The 23,228-nt window shown below is 58.1% G+C and overlaps 1 protein-coding gene across 5 annotated transcripts in view; it reads right to left on the reverse strand.

Moving 5' to 3' along the window:
• Positions 1-23,228, reverse strand: part of VAV2 (vav guanine nucleotide exchange factor 2) — a 169,518-nt gene that overhangs the window by 38,039 nt on the left and 108,251 nt on the right. For 4 of the 5 annotated variants that reach the window (XR_013443880.1, XR_013443881.1, XM_036108490.2 and 1 more), the window contains exons 4-7: positions 20,091-20,159; positions 4,401-4,503; positions 1,413-1,511; positions 147-215 (exon numbers count right to left, since the gene is read on the reverse strand). Coding sequence is in view for 3 of the 5 variants with exons in the window: in XM_036108490.2 (XP_035964383.2) it covers positions 147-215; positions 1,413-1,511; positions 4,401-4,503; positions 20,091-20,159 (340 nt within the window). In the remaining 2 variants the exon portion in view is untranslated. The remainder of the gene's footprint in view (positions 1-146; positions 216-1,412; positions 1,512-4,400; positions 4,504-20,090; positions 20,160-23,228) is intronic. The other variant, XM_078061992.1, reaches the window with a different exon arrangement.

The raw sequence follows: 23,228 nt of genomic DNA on the forward strand, positions 1-23,228 counted from the left end.
CACCCCGGAGCACCAACCAACCATGCACCTGGCAGGGACGCAGCTCCCCAGGCCCCGCAGGGACAGTCAGGTGGGAGCCTGCCTGACATCCGAGCCGGCTGGGAGCCTGAGGCTGCAGGCGCTGAGCCACGGGCTGGGACCCTTACCTCCAGGTTGATGAAGATGGCTGTCATGTCCGCCGGGCTCAGCACCAGCCTCAGGGGGGTCATGTAGTTCTGGAACAGGGAAGTCCCCACTGTCAGCTCGCCTAGAGGGTGCCACCCCCCTTCAAGGCCACAGCCGTCAGTGGGGGAGGGGGCTCTGATGACCCCACCAAGGTGCAGGGGCCAGGGGCTCTCTGGGGCGGTGACGCAGGCCTGGAGCACCACCAGGGCCCGGTGTCGCTGGAGAATGCGTGCATTCTGGGGAGATGGGGGATTTGTTCTGCAGGGTGACTACAGCAAGGAAGAGTGCGGGGCTGGGGATGATGGAGCCAAGCACCCACACCCACCACGTGGGCAAAGCTCTGTGGTGTCCCACAGGCTGGACTTCAACCCTACTGCAACCCAGGGTGGGTGCTGCAATGGCTATTTGAGACATTTCAGGAAACTGAGGCGAGAGAAGTGAGCACATCACCCAAGGGGACAGGGCCACACTTCCCACCCAACTCAGACCCGAGTACAGCCCTAAACCTGCCATCCAAAGAGATGCCCCCCAGAAGCCCCACCATGGCACTACAAACAAAGAAGAGCCGGGGAGGTTCTCCCTTAAAAACGTTGGATTTTCACCCAGTAAGCACAGGCAGTTGGCACCAAGGATTCTCAAGTGACAGGGAAATGTCCTTGAGCCAGTGTCCACGGGAGGCCAGAGCAGGGTGGGGGCAGGAGAAGGCCCATCCGTGGTCCTCGAGGAGCTCGGGAGGCCAGCAGGGAGAGAGGACTGACCATCCATTTGGGGGGCACAGGGCCTGCCGTGGGGGTGCCGCAGGCTGATGTCATGGGGCCTATGTCCCGGCGGCAGGACATTCACAGCCACTTACGGGGTGGTATTGCTATCACCCCAATTTACAGCGTGGGAAGCTGAGGGCAGAGAATGCCTTAGGGGAGAAGGTATACACAAAGCGCTTAACCTAGCGCCCAGCCTACAGCAGAGAGTATACATCAGGAGCTTTAGCCCAGTGCAATCAGGAGTGGAAGCCATACTGATGCCCCCCTTAGGCGGGAAGGAGCCGCAGAGACAAGCTCAGGACGGTCCCGGGACAGGCTGATGGGTGAGGGCTGGGGGTGGGACTGGGGACGAGGGTGACAGCCCACAAGGACACTGGCGGGCTGGAGCCTGCAGCCTGCATGGGGAGTGGAGGGCAGGGGGTGCCTGGTGGCAGCCACACCCCAGGGGACCAGTGGCACCGGGAGAGGGCGGGGGCCTGCACCCACCTTCTCGATGTCCTCCAGGGTCCGGTAGTACTTGGCCTCGGTCTCCTGAATCTCCAATAAGCAGCAATTCCTCTTGTCATCCTCGGACATGCCCATTTTCTAAAGGAAAGACACAAGACGTGAGCCAGGCCTGGCCGCAGGGTCACCAGGGTGACATGGAGGGCCGGGATAGGAGACAGAAGGGGGCCCAAACCCTTCCCCCAACTTCTGCAGATGAGGAAACTGAGGCACTGGGGGGTGTGTGTGGCATGAACCTGAGGACTGGCAACAGCTTGGAGAAAAGCACGGAAGCTTCTAGAATCTGGGCTCCTGCAACCCTATTCTGAATTTTACCAGACCGGTGTGGGGCCCTCAGGAGCCAGCCCCTCCAGCATAGACAGCGGGGGGGCATGCTTAAAGTGCCTACTATGTGCACAGGGAAAGGCTCTGACCAGCTCCCTGAGGACCCGTGTCCGCCAACAGAGGGGCCGACCCAGCATCGACCTGTTAGTGCAGGGCTGGGCTTTCCCAGGGTTTCCTGGCCTCTACTTAGGGTCCTGAGGGACCAGCTCAATGGCAGGGGCCACCGGGGGCTCGCTACTGCGGCAGGGCCTGCTCCCCACCTCCGAGGGGAACGTGGCCAGAGGTAGGACTGACCAGGAGACTGTGGCCACAGGGATGGGGGACGAAGCTGCAGGTGGGGCCACTGTTCAGAGTCTCTCTGGATTTCTAGACCCTCTCCTCACGTCCTTTTAGTCTGAGCGAGCCACATGGGTCCCTAAGTGAGGCTCTGGGAAAACAGGGCTGGGCCATGTGACATGCCATGTGGACTCCTATCTGCCCTAACACCATCCTCCTCCCCTAAGAAATGCCCCAAGTGTTTGCTGGGGCCAAGGGCTCCACAGAAACATGTCAGAGGGGGCACATCACCCAGGGGGCCAGGGTCAGGTAGGAGGCCCCCCAGGGCTCCTTCCCAAGCCCCCTGTGGCCTGGGCGCTACACTGCTGCTTTCAGGGCTTTGGGGGGGGGGATGTTGGGGGCCCATGATCCCCCTAAAACCATGTGTAAGACTGTGGGGCCTGACAGCATCTCGCTGCGGACAGGGTCCCAGGCTTTTTCCAAGAGATCTGAGACCGCTCTGCGAGGTGGAGGAAGCCGGTGCTGGCTGTCTTTACCCGGGCCTCCCTCCACCTGCCACTTACCTGCATGTATCTTATCTGAAAGCGTGGAGAAATAAATCACAGAGAGAACCAATTAGCAGTGTCAGCTCATTATCCGGGCTGTGCTTGGGAGGTAGGGACGCTTGTCTGCATTTACCCAACAGCCCCAGGATCCTGTCACAGTCCTCGGCCCGCCCGCCCGAGTGTCAGCCTGGCTGCATGGGGAGGGATGGCACCCGGCCCTTCCTCACGTGTGGGCTCTGAGAGCGGCACCTGCCGTCCTCTGGCTTTATCTTCCTTTGGAAAGGTCTCCATCTACCTTCCACTTTGACTGTTCAGATAGCCCCGGACATGACTGGGGAGGAAGTAAAACCTGTTTTATTTTGGAGGACGGGCAGGGGGCCGGAGGCCCACGCTGAGAGACTGACAGGACAGCTCGTGAGCAGCACGGAGCGCAGTCAGGACACTGAGCAGAGCAGGGCAGGCGGGATGCCAGCCTGTCTCCCCCACGGCCCCCGCAGATCCTGCAAACAGCCCGGGGCCTGCCCTGTGCACTTCAGGACCAGGGACAGCAGCAGGCTCTGGGGACTGCCCACTCTGGGGTCTGACCAGGCCAGGCACAGACGGAGCCTCTCAGGGGTGTCTCCAGCCTGGAGGCGAGGGGACCTCCAGACAAGGGCCCGGGGCCACTGCATCCACTGCTCCCGCTTTCCCCGCAGGACCCTCAACTTCAAAGGGCTTGGGAGTGAGGTGGCCCCAAATCCAGAGGGATGGCTGGGCTTTCAGGCCAGCTCCAGGAGGGCAAAGCAGAGGGTCTCCGTCAGTGGGGCAACGGCTTGGCCTTCCAGCCCCATAACTGGCCCCCTGGACAGGCTCAGGGGCAGAGTTGCCCCACTGCAAGGCTGCCTGGGGGAAGGGCAGCAATGGCCCTGGGCAGACCTGGGGTCACAGAGAGAGGCCCCTGGTAATGGTGGGGACCCCTCAGACGCTTCAGGAGCGAAACAAGAAACCCATTCCGTCCCGAAGAGAGAGTCTGGGGGCTGTGAGCCCACTGCCATGTTTCTCTGTGCTCCTCCTGGCGAGATGCCAGTGGAGGGCAGATGCCACCAGGCCGGGAAAGGCCCCTCTGAAAGGCCTTGCTGGGGAGCCGTCGCCCCAGCTTTGTTTCTCCACCACCAGCTGGTTACTCCCACACCGCAGGAAAACACTGAAATTGGCTTCTTGAGAAACTCCCCCCCTTTCTTCAGGGAAAGCAAACAACATAAAAAGCCTCCACAGTTGGCAAGTGGCATTTGGGCCACCCTCTAGGAGCGTGGGGACCCAGGGGGCTGTAGCCTGCCCCCCCAGGGCCCCAACCTCCCCATCCCGGCCCGACAGGACCCCCACCCTCCGCACGGCAGCTGCTGGCCATCAGCCCACCCGGCAGCGAACCGGAGTCCGAGAGATTATTAGCCAACACCGACTGGGAAATAAATATCCTCGCCACATAAAAGACGCACAGCTGGCTAATTGAGCCGGCAGCGGTCTCCTCGCTCTCCGCACAAAGGAGTAAAATGATGCGCGCTCCGTGCGCCTGAGCAGCCAGGCGCTATTTTCAGACTCCCCAGGCAGGAAGGACTTGGAATCTGGCACACCCCCCGGAGGATCCCAGGGCAGCAGTGTCACACCCCGAGCTCCTCGGAACATCCCGTGGGGAGGCCTGGGCCCGAGGACGGGCAGGAAGCCCGCAGGGGCCGGGAAGGGCTGGGGTGCAGCCTCGGGAGCTCCCTCTGCCACGGAGCGCCCCCCACCCCCCGGGGGCTCTGAGCTCTTGGAGTGGGGGCCACGCTGCGAGTGAGGGGTAGCTTACCATGGGCTGCCGTACCTCCACCTTGATAATGTCCTCATAGATGTCGTCCCCCTCGTCCTCACACGGGACGCAGTCATAGATGTCCTCCCCGAGGTCATGCTCGCTGCGTGGGAGGGAAGCCAGTCAGACGCATGGCAGGCAGGGCCAGCCAGGGCCAGCGTGGGGACACAGCACCAGGGGCCTCGCAGGGAGGAGCAGGGCTGCTCGGGACCACCGTGAGCCCTTCCTGCTCGGCCTCCAGCTTCTGGTCCACAAAACGGGCTGGCGTACCTGCCTCCTGGGGCCTCCCTGTGTTTATACCAGGCATCCCCTCGTGTTCTGCCTGCTCCACTTCTAGGACCTACTGTGACCACGCCCCCACTTCTCCACCCTTGTAGTGATGCTGGGGACTCACGCCACCAGGCCCATGACCTGGAGCCCCGAGTGCTCTCGGTCCGCCCCGGGCATCGCCGGCGCCTGCAGTGGAGGCGTGCTGGCCAAGGAGCCGAGCTCACGCATGGACGCCTTCCCTACCAGGTGGTAAGGAAGCCGAGTGAGCAGAGAGGGACATGGAGCTTGTGATGCAGCTTCAAGAACGAGTGTAAGGAAATCACCACTCACTTTATACTCCAACCAACCTTGTTTCGGCTCCTGACCATGCTCTGATTCTACTCCAACAGGCTGTCCCCTCGGCCTTGCCAGATGTGGATCCTAGGACAACTCCTCCAGGAGGCCCTCAGGGATCCCCAGCCCAGTCTGTGATCCAGGACCACCCCCTCCACCCCCGGTGCTCTCAAAGTGCATCCCTCTTGCTGTATCTCCCATTATTTTCTAAGTGTCTGTGGATGAGCCTGTCTCTTCCCTGGACAAAACCCAACTTCTCAACCCCTTCTGAGCACCGTTCCCGATAGACAGTAGGTGCTCAGCAAATATTTCACATCAGCAAATGAGCCAATCCAACCACATGCAGTGGGGCAACCGTGCCCCACGCCCAGGGCTGACCAGCTTTGCAGCCTGCTGTGGGGCCCATCCTCAGGGCAGGTGGTACTCGGGAGCCAGCCCGCCCTGGAGGCCCGAGCCATCCATGCATGGGTTCAGACACATCTCAGAGCTCAGGCTCAAAGCGGCACCTGGCAAAGTTAATTTCCAGAAGGCACGGAGACGCCACAGAGTACCTCCCGCCCCACGGCACCGATTGGCCAGAATTCAGGGCCAGGGGGCAGCAGGGGACAGAGAGAGCAGAAATGATACCCAGCAGCTCTTATGAATGGGTTTCTGGCGCCATCCCAAACCCAGCTTGTCATCTGACAGGCTGGGAGGGTGGGGGGTGGGGAGAGATCATTCCAGATCTACTTGAGATAGGGAGGGAGAGTTTGTATTCAGGAAAGGCCTCTGCAGCCAGACAGAAGGGGTCTCCCCAAAACCCTGGGTGTCTCCCCGTGAGACTGAGTGTGACTGGGGTGACACATCTGGGCTTCCCTCTGAGGGGCTCAGGCAGGGGGTAGGTGAGCCAGCTCCCGACTTGATGAGACCCCCACAGGCAGCCGACGAGCAGGGAAGGAGAGGAGGCCGCCGCATTGGGTGCTTTACTCTGTGCCCCTCCAGGTGTGAGGAAGCCGCCCAATGCTGGCCACAGAACAGAAGCTGGCAGGGGACAGGCAGGGGACAGGTCACACCGCGCTAGACCAGCGCACGGACTCGGTAACCACCGCCCACCGGTGAGCCCTTCTGGGCCAATGCACCTGTTAGGTACTTGAAAAACAGTGATCCTTTCTAACCTCACAAACCCTTGGAGGCAGAGAGCCCATGGCCGTTTCTGTCTGGATGGCGGTCCTGGGGCCCCGCACCGTAGTGCAGGGCAGCGCCCCAAGGGTAACAGAGAACTAGCAGGAACCCACCATCTCAGAGGCCCGTCCCATTGGGTGGGTCACTCGGGCTGACCCAAGTCACCTCCCCTGCCTCTCCAGACGCTGTCCCCAAAGGAAACAGCTCCGGAAACCCCACCCGCCACGTTACTGGGTGTCCAGGCAAGTATCAGCAAGGGTTCTTTCTGGCAGGTGCGAGCCAGCCCCGATTTCTGTCGTGCAGCAGAGCGAGGCTGGTGACAAAGCCACTGTCGAGAATCCTGACAGCGTGGAACCGAGGGGAGACGGGGATGCTTTCGGGCTGCTAAATTAGACACCTCAAAGGCAGCTGAGGCCATTCACACTGTCTGGAGGCAGACTTCGGCTTTGCTCTGATGGGCTGGGGGAAGAAGGTGAGGGGCCCATGACAGTTAAACATCCTAAGAGCTGATGAAATGAATAAAAATCACTGAAAGTAGGCCTGGAGAGGAGCCTCAAGGTCACCTGGTTCAGGGAGAGCCAACCGCCAGCACAGCGGCCCCCTTCCTCAGCCCACATGGCTACACTCTTATTTTGTATTTCCGCGATTGGCTAATAATGTTTAGGATTTTCCGTGTACTTCTGGATATTTGTGCATCGTCCTTTGTGAAAGGCCTGCTCAAGACTTTCCCTCCATTTCTAAAAATTTGTTGCCTTTTTCTTATTAGAAAAAGAAATGGAGCTCTTTATATATTCTGGATATAAGTTTTTCGTCAGGTATGTTTTGTGAATTTTTTCCCAGTCTCTGGCTTTGGCTACTTATTTTCTTAGTGGTGTCTTTTGAAAAACATTCATTTTTAATTTAAAAAAAGCCTACCTTATCACATTTTCTCCTATGGTGTCCTGACTCTATCCTGTGTCCCATCTAAGAAATCGCTGCATCTTGTCTAAGAAATCTTTGTTTTCCAGGTGCCAAGGTTTGTCTGTTTTTCCTTCAAAAAGCTATATAATTTTGGTGTTTACGCTCAGGCCTCTGATCCATCTCAGATTTCCGTGCATGGTGTGGGGTGGAGATCGAGGTTCATTTCTCCTCAGGGACACTCAGGAGTTTTAGGTCAATTGGTTGAAAACTTTGTCTCTCCCACTGGATCGCTTAGAGCCGTTTGACCAAAACCACTGCCCACGGAAGTGTGGGTCTATTTTGGAATTTTATAATCTATTCCGTCGACCTACTCACCTATGCCTGTGGCAAAAGCAATTTGTTTTGAGTACTTTCGTTTTTTAATAGAAAGTCCTAAAATCAGGTGGTTTAAGTTCCTAGCTTTGTTCTTTTATGAGATTATTTAAGGCTATTCTAACGTCCTTTGTATTTCTGTAGAAACTTTACAATAATCTTGTCAAAAAGGAAAAAAAAAAAGGCCCGCTGGGAGACCAGGCACCTTAACGATATCATCTTCCAATCCATGAACATAGTATGTACACCACTATTTACGAGGTCTTTCATTTCTCTCAAAAATATTTTGTAGTTTTATCACAGAAGTTTGGGAATTTAGATAGACTGGGGCCACTACGTTGGACCATTTTTTTCCTCTGCCCATTCTCTCTCTCTTCTCCTCCTGGGGTTCCAGTTACACGTATGTTGGACCCCTTGGCATGGCCCCATGTGTCTGAGGCTCTGCTGGCATTTTCTTTTCTCTGTTCCTTCGGGTATATTCCTTCCGCTGAATGACCTTTAAGTCAGTGACTCCCTCTTCTGCCACCTGTATCTTCTTTTAAAGTGGGTCCAGTGACTTGTTCATTTCAGCTATCGTGGTTTTCAGTTTTAGAATTTCTGCTTGGCCCTCTTTATCATGTCTATTTCTCTGCTGAGGCTCCCCATCTGTTCATTCATTTGGTGCGTATTTTCCTCTAAGTCCCTGACCATGTTTATAAAAGCTGCTAATTGTAACATCAGAGTCATCTCCAGGTTGGTTCCTACTGACGTTTATTTTTTTCTGAATTTGACTTTTTTTCTGTTTCGTTGCAAGTTTGATGACTTTGTATTGAACACCAGACATGACCAATGATACAAAGATTCCATTATTTCTACTGAATACATGTTCTAACAGACCGTTAACCTGGTTGGACTTAAACTTCAAACTCTGTCTTTCCAGTAGTGAGCAGCAACTGACATGCAGCTGAATTTAGCTTTTGGATGCTGGATTTTTTTTTTTTTTTTTTTTTTTTTTTTTTGCTGGAAGCCTCAGGGTCTTTCTTGTGTATATGAGGTTTAATGACCAGCCAGGGATTTTGGTAGATTATCAGATCTTGGGGCTCCTGTTCTCAGGTCCCTCCCTTCCAGCATTTCCCTCCTAACTTTCTAGCTGCTATACCAGCCTCAATATCTTTCCTCTGACACCTCAAGCTGGAGGGACTGCAGCTTTCTACCCGGACTGGGGAGTGCCCTCAGGCAAGGGCTACAAACTCTCCAATCCCACACACAGTGAGCACTCCTTGAAGAAACTGGGGTTCCTCCAGGTAAGAGTGACATGACACAGTCCTTCCCCCTCTCCCTGTACTCACAGAAGGGACACGACCACACAGACTAGAACCCTGGGAACACAACCAGAGCGGTTACCCCAACGCATGTCCACTACCATGCTCTCAGCGTGTTTCCTTCCTCAAAATCAATAAAGACAAGGAACATTCATTCATATGGGATCCCTCGTCACATATCCCTTCCCATTTGCCTCTTCTGATTCACTCATGGCTGTGGCTAAAAACAGGCAGCCAGAAACACGAGACGAAGAGTTGTGTTCTGGGGTCTTAATGTGCAACAGAAAAATCTAAGAAACGCAGGCACCGTCCCTTCCCTCTGCTCTGCAAAATGTGTTACCCAAAGCCCGCTGAAGACCAAAGAAGCGAATCGTCAGTCATCTGCCTATAATGGCTTCAGTTTCCCCTCCTTTGGGTCCTCATCATACAGCCGTAGACCACTCACACCCCCATGCTTTTTATGTTCATCCTTCTTTCACTTACGAAAACACTCTCCCAAACGTTATTTAATTCAGGCCAATGAGCACTAAGCAATACAGGTTTGTGCATATTATTTGAAATGACAAAATAGCTGCACTAGAATTTCACTTTATGCATGTTCCACATTATGGGAGAAGAGAGGGAATAAAAGCAGTGGCAAAAAAGGGGGTTTATTATTAAAACAAAATTATGGGGGCGCCTGGCTGCCTCCATCAGAAGACCATGTGGCTCTTTATCTTGGGGTCATGGGTTTGAGCCCCACGTTGGGTGTAGAGGTTACTTAAATGAATAAACTTCAAAAAACATTATGAAAGTAAATTCAAGCATATTTGTTTAGCTCGGCAACTAGGATAAAACACCCACCAGACCTGATTGGTTAAATCAATACCTCTCCTCAGACAGATTCTGTGCCAGCAACTGGACAGTGGCGTCCACCCTATGCCATGCACCTCACCGTCCAGGCGGGGAGACGGACAGGGCAGCAGTTATGCCTGAGACGCAGATGCTTCTAGAATACAGTGGTGTCATCTGCGTGGGCGACAAGCCCTGGTTCCCAATAGTTCTGACCCTCTGGCCAACATGGGCATGGACATCCCACTGTCACCTTGCTTTTTAGCAAAGGCATCGTCTCCAAAAGTGAGTTTCCTGAACAGGGTAGGGGACAGATGATACGTCTTAGGCATCTGTTAAAGCAGATTAGTTTATGCCATGACCCGCTGGGTCCAGTGCACGTGACGGCTATGGTTGTTGGAAGGGAAGAAAAAGAAACAACAATTGTGTTTGGGGAGGGGAGCGTGAGTCCCCCGAGTGTCGGAGTGTCCTGAGTGCAGCACACTGACCAGGAGGGAGATCCACCTGCACAAGGATCCTGGCCTCTGGTCTCCGGTGACACAAGCCTCCTGGGTGTCCAGCTATGACCTGGCACCCAGAACCGGGAACTGCATGCGGTCCCATAGGGGAGAGGGCCTCCCATCTGGGCCTGACGCACTTGACCCAACCCCAGCCCCACCTCCCACAGTCCTGCAAAATCCGAAAATGCCTTCTGAATCAGCAGAGGGCAATGCCATCTGCTCTGTGTTGCTTTTGTGTTAGATTGTCCCGATTACACCCCGATTCTTTGCCAATCAGCCCCTCGGGCCAACAGAGACTCATCTTGGAGAGGTTCTAACTTATCAGAGGCTACACGTCACGGAAAACCCTGTGTGGTCCGTGCCACACAGAAGCTGTGTGCATGTCACGGCACTTGGTCAGCACTGGACGAGAGCTGTCTGGTCCCCACCCCCTCAGGCCAGACAGGGGTACGCGAGGTCACCAGGGGCAGGAACTTGACTTGCTCGTCCACTCACCCCATGGGGAAGCAGTCAAGGGGGGAGTCTGAGATGGAACCTCAGTGCTGCCAGTTTCTGGCTGTGTCACTCTGGGCAGGAGGACCTATGCCTCAGTTGCCCCATCTGTGAAGTAGAAATAACCCCAAGCTCCTGGCGAGGTGGGTGGAAGGATCAGCCACGATGGAAGTGACCAGCACAGGCCTGGCATTCAGTAGGTGCTCAGTAAGTGGCAGCGGCCTGCTACCCCCAAGGGAGGGAGGGGAGGTTCAGCGGGACAACGTTCAGCACAGGGACCGGCGCTCAATAAATAAATAAAACACCGCCTAGGTTTTGAAACACATGAGGCTGGGAGTCCGGAGGCCAGGTCCACACCAACGAGCGAGCCCTGTCCCGCCGCCCACGAGCGAGCCCTGTCCTGCCGCCCACGAGCGAGCCCAAGGACCCTGCGAACGGGGCGGGGTGGGTGGGAGGAGATCCCGGACCAAATGGGAAAGGGCAGGTGAGCGTCCAGGGCCGGGGTCTGACCCACGCCCCAGCGAGACCCACCCGGTTCCCCTCCTCGGACGCGGGGGGCCCCGGCCTCCCCAGCCCCCACCACTGCTCCACTGGGGGGGCAGTGACCCGCCCTCCTGCCTCCCCCCTCCCCGCCTCTCCTTCCCCATCCCCCTCTCCCCGGGCTCATCCTTTCGCTCCTGCTGTTTTCCAGCAGGCAGCCGTGCTGACAGATGCTAAATCCCAACAATTATTTTCGTCCTCACAATGGTCTGCTGCCCCCCAGAGAGGGCAGGAACCTGCCTTCCCTCCCGCCCCAGACCCCACGGCCTGGCCCCCAAAGCCTGGCCTGCCCGCCCCGATTTTGTTACAGAAAGTCAGCTGCTCCGAGAGGCCCGCCACCCGCCCCCACCGCCTAAGGAAAATCAAAGGCGAACAAACTCTCTGCTTTCGCCCTCGGGCGAGCCTGTGTTTAAGGCTGACATAAAAGATCACTATGGACAGGCGCGGATGTGCGTTCTGGCCCCGGGCTGTCTGATGCTGGGAAGGCAGACCCTGAACCACCGTTCACTTGTTACTTGGAAACCAGATCGCACATTTCCTGACCTCGGTCCATGCCGCGCAGCAGAGAGAGGGGTCCCCGAGGGCCAGAAGAAGCCAGCTGTGGGCTGGGGGGCCTCACGTAGGGACAGACACATGAACACGCCTCAGCAGACCCTCACCCCAACCTGGGAGGGAGGGGCTGCTTTTCCTACAGCAGGGCTCAGAGAGGGCAAGACAGTCACCCAAGGTTGCCAAGCCGTGCAGGAGCACACCAAGACGAGACCATGGCTGCCAGACTCCCGGAGGGAGCCCAGTTCGCCGGGCCCCGTGCTCCCTACCAAAACTCTCTCTTTTCCTGGGGTACTTTCTAAGCAGTACAAGTGCATCCCCACCCCCCTGGGCTGGGTCATAAGGGTAAGGCCCAGAGGAATGTCCTGGGCCACAGCCGCAGATGGCTCAGGGGTTCAGCCCCTACACTGTCATGTAGAGTGTGCTGTGTGACCACAGGCAAGTCACCTACCCTCTCTGAGCCTTAATTTCTTCAACTGCAAAATGGGGACAGGACCTGTTGTGAAGGCTGAGATGATGGGGCTGGGCACCGGGCCTGGCACTCAAGGACTGCTGCTCGGCTCCTCAGAATGGAAAGAGCAAAGGCTCAGGACCTCCCCACTACTACCGGGCATGTCCTCTGTGCCAGTGTGCAGGGCTCAGGTCAAGCTGCCTGCCCTTAAGGGGGAGCTCAGCTTCGGGGGTGGGGGACCAATGCAGGAAGGCTATGGTGGCAGGGTGACAAAGACAGTCCTGGTGTGCTTTTTAATCTTCCAGGGAAGGAGCACTTCATTCAGCCTAGTAAGGCCAGGGTGGCTTCCTGGAGGAGGTTACCTCCAGGCTGGGTTTTGTACAATGCAGATCTGTAAGCAATCAGCCATACCATGTACATGACAGGACTTTTTGTGGTGAAACGCAGAATGTTATGCGTATTCATGTTTTAAGCAGTACTTCTCTTTTTAAGATTTTTAATCATTTATTTGAGAGAGAGTGTGTGCAAGAGAAAGCACAAGTGGGGGGCGGCAGAGAGTGGCAGAGGGAGAGGGAGAAGCAGACTCCCTGATGAGCATGGAGCTCGACACAGGGCTCCATCCCAGGACCCTGGGATCATGACCTGAGCCGAAGGCAGACGCTTAAGTGACTGAGCCACCCAGGCGTCCCCCTAAACCACCGAGTCAGGTATGTATTAACCTAGTCTTTATACTCATAGCATCCCAGAAGCGAGTATGGAGAAAATGATTTAGAGAGGCCCTTATTAGACAGAAGGGAAACCTCTCCTGGCCAAGCCCAGCTGGTCCCTGCTTCCTTCTGGGACCAAGATGAATATGCACATCTTGGAAACTTCCCTTCCACACTGGCCTCCCCACCCTGCAGAGACTGTTAAACCAGGCCACAGAATCGCTGTGACCGCCTTGGTCCTGAAAGGACCTAGGTCTAATTAGGTATTAAGAATAAAAATTCACCTAAGTCTGTGCCGTATCTACTGGCCTGCATACATCTGACTATTCAGCAGGTCAGAGAGGCACTGGGCATCTGCTCTGCATTCATTCATGAGGCCCCTTGTGCAGACTCTAGCACAGGGAACAAACAAACTGGGGGTCAGGGAGCAGGGTTTCAAGGTCACCCAAGCCCCAGGCCAGCCGGGGCAGCTCAGGCCCGTGCCCCAAGGGGCCGAGATGTTCCAGGAGGGCAGTGCAGGAAATCTCAGAGCTGCGGGGAGCAGAGCGCTGGGCGGCCAGTCTCACCAGCTGTGGCCAACTGTCTCCATAACCAGAACGAGGAGAAGACCCTATGAGCTCGGTTACCGGGCAGGGTTTGGACAGACAGCCCTCTGCCTAGCCTGTCCTGTAGCCAGCTCTGGAAGGCAGCTGGTCTAGACCACAGGGGCAGGAGAGAGGGGCCAGGGCTCCAGGGCTGCCTGCCCCACCACTGGGCCACATGTACAGACACGGTGATTTTGGGGGCAGGACCGCCAGCCCTGAATTCCTGAGCAACCCACAGAGACGCAGCTGAGACCCAGACTCTCCCCGGACCCTGGCCCAAAATAAGGCAGTAAGCAGCCTGGCGGGGGTGAGGGAAGGTTCCTAAATCACACTTTGGCAAGTCCTATGCTCCCTCCAAGGGCACTTGCAGCAACACCTCCCCCAAGGAAGCCCTCCCAGTCTCCTGGCCTGACGCCCCGTGGATGCCCCCTGGGTAGCTTCTGGAGTGAGGAGAGGTCTGCGGTAGACCCTGTCACAGAGCCCGGGGCAGGCGGCCTGCTGAGTCACACGGACCTGGCTCAAACCGCAGTTCCACTCTTTTGCTCCTGTGTGCGGCCACCCTCGCCTCCCAGGGCCAGTCTCTGGTCCAAAGGGGGAGGTCCGGGACCCACCTGCAGGGCTCCACGTGGGAACAGACCCTGCGTGTGCTCCACAGACTCTGGCTTCACACCTTCCCCTGGGCCAGGCCCCATGGCAGGAGGGGCCTCCCGGAGCTCACATGAGGATGGAGAGACCCTCTGCAGGGTTTGGGCCCCCCCGTGCTGCCAAGGACACCCGGCTGGGGACCGCACATGCCTGGCCCACTGTCGGCACTCCCTCTTCGTCGTACAAACGGAGACCTGAACGGCCAGATGAGAGGCAGCTCAGCCGCACGGAAGGTGGCCTTGTCGAAGGAGGGCTGTGGCAGGGCGGTGTCCGGCCGTCACCACCTTAGCAGCCCAGAGCCAGGGCCTGAGTTCTGGGAGGCGCCCTCGAGCAGTGAGACCGCAGGGCAAGGGGACACCTGCGCAGCACCCAGAGCTCCCCGGACCCCCGCCCCTCTCCGCCAGCTTCCTCCCACCGTGGGCCTGAGGATGGCGGCCTCCCAGGCTGGCCCGGGGGGCGCCTGCCGATGTCTCTGCTCTGGGAGGCTTTTCTTCAACTTCCTTCAGACTGTGCGGCTGTTGGGGTCCTCCACGGGGGCTGGGGAGGGCTGCCTGTCCCACAGGGCAGGGGGCTGCTGTTTGTTTTTAGCGGGGCTGTTTCTGCATCGTCGGATTCCAAACTTGTCCCCCGTGGAAAAGCAATCCTTTGGAGAGAACAGCAGACATCCCCAAACCCGGCCCCTCCCGACCCAACACAGACGTCCCGACACGTGCAGGTGTCTATGAAACACTGAATTTTCACGCAAGCGGCTTGAACATCTGTGAACTCGGGACAGTCTTCAAACAAGCTTTCGGTGCAGCGGGGAGAGGCGGGCGGGCAAGGACAGTGGGGCGGGGATAGGCTGTCACTCGAATGAGGGTCACAGTCGGGCGCAGTGACTGTCCCCATTCCCTGCCGGTAAGGGGGCCCCCGCAGCAGGCCAGCTCCGCCCCGTGCACCCGCCTCCCTCCCTGGGGACAAGAAGGACCCCTGCCGCAAGATGACGTCCTCACACCCTTGAAGGAGCATCGACTTGGGACACTCCTTCTACATTTTATACATCTTAAAAAATTGTCCCAACGATGCTAATATGACACGTTTAAAGCTGCAAATTCATTTTACGATTCAATAAAGCATGCAGCTATACATTTATGGATAAATTATATCCCCTGCCATGCCCCAATCACATTTGTTTAAGCCCGAAAATCACTCTGACTCCCAAGGAAGTGATGGGAGTGCTAAGCACCAGGCTCCTGGGTCATAAAGCCGTGGATCCTTCAAGCTCGAAGGGACCCACACTCCGTCGGTTGCTGCTTTCATTTCAGAGGTAGGGAAACTGAGGCCCAAAGAAGGACCTGACGTGCCCCGAGTAAGACAGAACATCGCCTTTGCTGCTACTCAGCTTCGGATAAGCAGGCACTCGCCAGCACACCCCCAGTGAGTGGCATGGTGTCACCCGGGCAACCAAGGCCCCTTGAAAGGACGAGGAATGATATGGAGCAAAGCCAGAGCCCAGGTCACGAAGCCCCAGCGTCCGGGGGTGCGTACCACAGAGAAGCAGCCTGAGGCCATGTGCCCATGATCTCTCCGAGCTCCCGGCAACCCTTCTAGACAGCAGCCTCCCCACGCAGCTGTGGGACCAAGCACCTTCCACACAGCCCCGCCCTTCACGGCCCGCCATCCGTCACGGTGGGCTTTGGCACCCCGTCCCCGCCTCCCACTGCCAGCATCCCCAGGCAAGGCGGCTGAGTGGAGCTGGGGTGTCTTGTTACTGTGACCCACCCGAGCCCCCTGGCCTAATTTGGGGCAAGAAACCCTTCCATCCCTTCCTAGTTCCAAAACACAGAAAAGGTGTAGGTTCCAAATCCCAAAGCTGCCGTGTCCAAATGCCGGGAGAAGACCCGGAGAGCACGGCCCCCCACATCGTTGCAGAAGCATGTAGAGGAGGCTGGGAAGCGGGAGCCGAGTGCCTCTCTTCTCAGCTCCGCGGTCAGTGACAGCGCCCCTGGAGCTTGAAATAGGTCATTTAAGTGGCAATATTTCGTGTTAATTTTTTCAACCAGCTGCTCTATTATTCGATTATACATTATTCAGTGATCTCAAAAGTGAGCTTAGAGCACTTGAGAACATAATGTTAGTCCAGCATCATCCATTCAAACGTGGGGAGGGCTCCGCACGAGCTCCTGGAACCGTGTTCTGGATCCAACACCCGAGCCGCCCACACTGGGGCCACCAGCCACACAAACGTGGCCCGGTGAACGGGGCTGAGCTGTCAGCGCCAAGCATGCAGACTGGACTCTGAGCCACGGGGGAGAAGGCAAGCTACCGCATCAGGGATCGGTTGTGCCGGCCTCCACACTGAGCTAGTACTGACTCTGGACATACGGGGTTAAAGAAAGATACATTCTTACCGTTAATTGCACCTACTCATGTTTCTGCTAGAAAACCTACAATCACGCATGTGGCCTGCCGGACAGCGTCGCCACGGCCATTAGGAAACCCAGGGAAAAAGCCAGTTTTGGTGAAACGGGTAGAGAGGCACCCCCATCCTCGCCTGAGGGCTCAGAGTGTTCCCACCAGGCGCTGTGCCCCCCGCAATATCACGGATGCTCTTCCTGAAGCCGATCCTGACACCTATGGGTTACACATAGGGAAACTGAGGCACAGAGGTGGGTAACTTGCCGAAGACCATGCAAGTAGGAGGTGACAGAGCCCAGACTCCCAGGCCACGTCCGACGGGACAGGCTTTGCTGCTTCGGACCCAAGACGTGGCAGCAGCAGGATGGACAGATTCTCCTGCCCGGCCGAGATACCTGCTCTAGGTGGACCGGAAGGGAGCTTTCGCCGTGGAGCGATGTCCTGCGGGCTGAGGACACTGGGGGACATTGGGGACAGTAAAGGCTCTAGACAACCCCAGTAAGAACATGCCCTCTAAGGGGTGTTCCAAAAGGTCCCCCCTGGGAGACCCACGTGACCCCACCCTCCTGGGGTCCTAGGAGGCAGGGGTGGGTCTCATTCCCCTTTACGTTTCCAGCTCCTGACCATGAGCCGACACACAGGAAGCGTTGGTGTTTGGCTGGCCCCTGAACAGATAGGTGATCGACGGAAGGAAAAGCGTACATGGTACCACTCACACGTGGCAGTCTGTCGCCGGAGCCCCGAGAACCACACCAGCTTCCCTGCGGGGGAGCCAGCATCCGACCACCTCAAACAGCTGCTCCGTGTCTGAGGTCTGGGCGACCGGCAGGGCCCTTCGGAACCACAAGGTGATCATCACTTCGGACGCCTGGCCAAGAGCCCAAGGCAAAGAATGAGCCGGCTGCGCTCGAAATGTCACTGCCTGTTCCCTGCCACCGCCGGCCGTGGGATCCACACCAGTGCCCCAGCTCCAGCCTCGGAGACTTGCAGCCACCTCCCCTCCCCCAGCAGGGCCAGGTAAGCAAAGGCAGGTCCGTTTGTGTCTCGTCAATTGCCATAATGGATAAATATCAATCCCAAGCCCACGGAGACAAGATGCTAGGAAATTGTGTTTTTCAGTGAAAGGAGAAGGGGGGAAAAAAGCATGAAAAATTTATTAAACTGGAACCACTGGGACCAAAACATGAGTTAAAGACTCAAATTCATCCCCCTTCCCTGTAATTTATGATTTATGTTGTCAATAACCTTAGTCATAAGGAACTCGTTGGACGAAGGAGGCGCGCTGTTAATGTCACGGAGTAAGAGTACTGGCAAGCCCGGCCTGGCTTCCCCGTGTGAGCCGAGTCACGTCCCGTGTCCGGTTCCGGGCATCGGTCATGGGGGGAATGGGCACCCCAGGGCCGCTGCGGGACTCAGGGCACAGGAACACAACCCCAAACGTACACCAGCAGCCGCCGGAGGGGGCAGGGATCCCCACATGGCCGCGGAGGGGAGGCTCCCTGGCTGGTCCGAGGACGTAATTTCATGCCCGGTCTGGGCTGCACGAGGCCAGCGTGACCCTGTCCTCCTGGAGTCCTTGGTCTGTGCTGACCACGGAGGGACGTTTCTGGAGGGAGAAGACCCTCAGCCTCACATTGGTGACTTAGGAGAAATGGCAGCTGAGGACCCCACTCTCGGCACCTGACGGGGGCTCTTGGGCCCTGGGCCTTACTTAGCTCCTTGTCTGTGAAATGGGGACCCCGCAGAGCAGACCTTACAAAGAGATGGTGCGGGTGTATATAAGGAGACGAAGTCTCAGCAATGCCGGGCCCTGCAAAGGCTCTTGTAAGTACCACCCCCATCGCTGTCCTTACCGCGTGGGACTTGCTGTCACACTGTGTGCGTGAGGTGCGTGCTGCTAGGGGCTGAAGGTGGGGGGGCATGAAGAAGACACAGGGTCTGACCTCAGAACCCGCCGGTCTACAGAACACAGACATTTCACCACGTAATCATGGTGCACCCCTCGGGCAGCCCAAAGGCCAAACGGGCTTGTGGGTGCCCTTCGGAGTCAGGGGGGTGGTACAAGAGGCTTCCTAAGTGGGGGATACCCAAGCCCAGATGTGGCAGATGAGAAGGATCTCAAGGCAAGAAATGCCAGGAAGAGAGGACAAGAGGCACCTCCAACCTGAGCTCAGAAAGCGAGGGGACTGCTGTCAGCAGCGGGGGAGAAGGTGGATGGGCTGGGCCTCCTCCTGGGAGACCTCCCTCCAGCTGTGCCCCTGAGCCTCAGTTTCCCCACCCTTTGCAGGGTGGGGGGAGCAGCCTGTCATTCAGGCCCGCACCACACGAGGCCCCTTTCTCGACAGCCAAGTCCCTCTGTGATTCCTGGGACTGGTCAGGGCAAGCAGGTGGGGTGCTCCAGGACCCAGACACGACTCGTGTGGACCCCGGCCCCCACGTGTCTCCTTCAGGGCACTCTCCAGACCTCGCACCTGCACGGGGCCAACAGGTACCCCAGGGCACCCCACCCGTCACAGCAGGGTCATCCCAGGGCCCTGGGGCCAGTCCAGGCTCAGGAAGGTGGGCTGGGGCAGCCGCTCCCACTGGCCGGCAAGCTGCGTCATTCATAGGCTCCCCCGGGATCGGGCCACCAGCATGGTGCTGACATGTTGGGTTTTGGTGACTCAGAGTGTTTACATTGACGGGGATCCTGCAAAAATGCTTGCCGGGCCCCACGCCCTGGAGGCGGCCCTGGATGGGAGGGTGGGCACGAAGCACGGAGCCTCAACACTGGGAGGGTGCCCAGGAAGCACCAGCTCTTACTGGGTCTCACTCCCAGTCTGTGCTGATGAAGGCGAGGGGCACGGTAAGTCTCCCCAGAAGCAGCGGCCATTTCTCCGGGGCAGAGCCACGTCTGCTGTCAAGTGGGAGCGAGGGGTCCAGTTGGCAGGAGGCTGGGAAGGGCAGGGGGCCAGCCGGGCCGGGGCCCCCACTCACCGGCCCAGGGCCGGGACAAGCCCATCACTGCTCGAGCCTCCTCGCCTGCGGAAATGGGGTACCCTGCCTCCTCCATCCCCCTGCCCCTCCTCAGGGAAGCTGCCCGGGCCCCTTCCCTGAGCAGTAGCTGCATGGCCCCCATCCCTGGCCACCGCTGACCCCGCAGAGCCGGACCACCGTCCCAGGCTTCTCATTGGTTCCTGGGGGCTCCAGGACTGTGAGGCGAAATAGCCAGGAGGGTGGCCAGGCCTGGGCCGCGTGAGGATGGAATAGGGGAGTCCTCAGAGACAGAGCGATGTGAGTCTGGGGTCATGGAGAAGGGGGGAGATGCCCCCGTGGCCTCAGGTGGCCTGGTCTCGGCCCCTCACCCACCCCTGTTGGGCCACAAGACACCCACAAACTGCCTCTGCTTGTAGCCTGAGCTCCAGAGGCCCCTGCTTCTGGAAACACCAGCTCTCTCCACCCCCAGCAGAAGTTGGGGAACCTTCCAGAACACGGAAGGAGGCATGAAGTGAAGCAGCACTCGTCCGCCTGAGCTCTCATGAAGCTGGGGGCACCCATGCCACCACCAACCGCGTGGAGAGGCCCTGGGGGGGACAGGGCAGCTCTGCCCAGAGTGGGGCCACGACTCCCCCATCCCCGTCCCCATCCCATCCCGACCCGGTCCCGCCAGCTCCTCACTCCGCCAGTTCCTCCAGGCTGCGGTACACATCGTCGTCATTCTCGGTGGTCTCCTCCGAGGGAAAGGGCCTGTGGAGAGAGGGCAGGGAGGTGAGCAGGTCTCCTCGGCCTGGCTGGGCGCCCAGCCCAAGTGACCCCCGACGGCCCTGCAAAGGAGGGCTCTGCTCTCGCGGAAGGAAGCAGGTCCGCACGACAGTGGCTTGTGCATCAGAACCAGCAGGTGGAGGTGTCCAGGGTGAGGAGAGCACAGCTTGACCCTAGGACACTGGAGGTCACTCTCCGTAGGCCCCCGCCGGCCCCACTGGCAAATGAAGGAACTGGGTCAGGGACAGCAGGAAGCTTTCGCCGCTGAGACACTCCTGCCTCTGCTCTTCAGGGGGATTCCAGAAACGGGGATGTGGGCTCCTGGGGCAGCCCGTGGTTAGCCCTGGCTGAGAGGGCTGCCGGCTCCATCCACCTGGAGGACAGGATGCAGGAGGGCATTTTGGCAGGGACAGTGGAGCTCCAGGGGCACCCACCACCCTCCACGCCCGAGGGCAGTGGCCGAGTGCGCTATGTGGGAGGCTGCCCATCATCCCGGGCACATGCCAGGGCCTCTGAGAAGGCTACTGTCCTGCCATCCTGCCCACCAGCCCACGGAGGCCTGGCTTGGGGTCAGAGCATGTCCTGAAAAGTGCTGGTGGCTTTCCCAAAGGACCTGTCTCCCCTTTGGAAAGGGAGCCACAGGGGCAAGGGGCCCCAGATGGAGCACGGCAGTCTCCTTAGTGTCCACTCGATGGCCGCACGGATGTTCCCTCCCTCCTGGGTCATCGCCACGGGTAAGCCGTCCCCTGATGCCACATCCCAGGCCCCTTCCTCAGCCTTGTGCCCAAGGAGCAGTCCATTCGTCTCCCCCGCCATCTCTCCCACGCCACCTCCTCTCTGGGCCTTGAACCTGTGTCCACTCCCCCAACCAAACTGCTCCTGATAAGGGTGACAGTGACCTCGGCACCGTCGAATCCTAAGGCTGACGTCCCACGTGGTGAACACCTGCAGAGGGGCGGGGGACAGAGTTCCTGGTGGGGCGGGGTGCCGCTCTGTCAGCTGGGCAGCTCAGAATGCCACAGAACAGAATCTGCTCCTTGCATCCTAACATCCTCGTTCAGGGCGACGAGCTCCCTCGAGAATGGAACCACAAACCCAGTCCATTTCTGCCACAGCCAAAGACAGATGATCGCCAGCGTGGGCCAGAGCAGGAGAGGGAGGGGTGGCCAGCCTGGCTGCCGGGAGCTGGCCCCAAGAGGAGACAGGAACACACGGGGCAGGGGCCGCCTTGTCCCCGTGCACTCTGCCCCCAGTCCCCTGCCCCACCCCATTCCCCAAGACCCAGCCCCCTTCAAGATTCCATTCAACCCCACCTCATGTGGGAAGATCGGACCATGCTCTCGGCCTGGGTCCACGTCTGCCCAGCATGGAGCTTGTCACTAGAATAGCATGGACAGATGGATGGACAGACAGATACATGGTGGATGACGGATGGCTGTCTGGGAGGACAGGTGGGTGGAACAGTGGTTGATCTGTGGGTTGATGGACACATGAATGAGATGTGGGGTGGGGGGGTGGAGGAGTGTCCAAGATTTCAGGGAGGGGTTGGGTGGGTGGGTTGGGGAACGGATGGGTGGACAGACGGATGGATGTCACACAGTCTCAGGCTTTCCTCCCCCCACACCCCCAAGACAACAACAAATGGCAGCCCTGAATTAGATACAGGAAAGCATCTTCAAGAAGAGGTTCTGAGAACCCCCGCAGACGTATTCAAGTCACCCCTGAGTTGAGACTTTACAACACTGACCCTGGTTTAACACTGGGGACACCCATTTGCACAGAGGGCACCGTATGGGGCTGCGTTCCCACTGGATCTTAAAGCCCGAGGGGTCACGCTGCAGCAAGGACTGGCTCCATCCTTCTGTCTCAGGTACCGCTAATCATCCAGACCCCCCCTGCCGTGCCGCATCTACCCCCCAATTTCCCCCCCCCAAGGCTTCACCAGACATGCCGACGTTAACAGTGGAGTTAATCTGCTCTTTAAGAGGAGGGAATGAGAAGGATGCACAGCACAATGGTCTGCACAGAAATGATCGTGGGTTAAACACCAGAGCAGGTCCCCCGGGTCCCCCCCCAGCAGGATGGGCTCCTCCTGTCCCATCAGACCCTTCCTGAGCACGCATTTCCTTGAGCCCAGCTTCTGGGAAGCCAAGTTTCCCACTCGGACCGCCAAGGGAATGAAGGGGATGCCTGGGCCGGAAGCAGAGACACGTCAGGCAATATCCAGCCCCCTCCCCACCAAGCTTCCCCAGTACCCCCTCCCCCTGGAGGCAGCGAGAGAGAGGTCTGCACCACTGCTCCTGAAGGAGCCCCCCCAAATCCCACCTCCCCCCACAAGGACTATTTCAGCATCCAGTGGCTGAGGCCAGCACGGCCTAGCTGCACAGGACGATTGGGGGAACGAGGAGTCACCAGCTAGAGGAAGGGGACCTGAAAACAGGGCACCCTGAGAGGGTGTCCGAGCCTAAACCCCTGCACAAACAACAGATGAGAGCCCAACTCCTAGTTCCAAATCACTCGTGCGTTCTCCTTCACTCATTCACTGGTATTTACCGGGCACCTGCTCTGAGCTGCCCCTTTGGGTCTGCCGTTGGTCATTGCTTCAGGGAGAAGCTCTGGGATTGATAAATCAGGCTCTGGTCTTCATCCTCAGCACTTCTTTGAGAATCTGCTAAAAAACTATGGCTTCTGAAAAGTGCCCACCTGGGCAACTGTGCTTACAGGTACACGGAGGAAGGATGCATGGCCTGGAAGGAGGCAGACCAGACGCTCTGGGGGTCCTGGAGCTGAAGGTGGCAATCTCGGGTCCACGCAGGACAGACTCCAAGAGCTCAGCTATATGGGGAATGGTTAGGGTGTGCTTTCTTGGAACGCCCTGAGCAGTGGGCTCCTGGGGCCATTTCCCTGGGGGTTCCTTCACTCCAGAGCAGGAAGCCCCCGGGAGCATGGCAGGTGTGTATCTCATCCCTGAGCTGTGTCTGCAGATGGCCCCGCCCAGGACCCAGACTGCTGCTCCCCGCTTGAGCACCCCCACACGCTGGAAATCGAGCACCG

The sequence above is a fragment of the Halichoerus grypus genome, chromosome 14 (assembly GCF_964656455.1).
Source record: "Halichoerus grypus chromosome 14, mHalGry1.hap1.1, whole genome shotgun sequence".
In the NCBI taxonomy this organism is placed as follows: Eukaryota; Metazoa; Chordata; class Mammalia; order Carnivora; family Phocidae; genus Halichoerus; species Halichoerus grypus.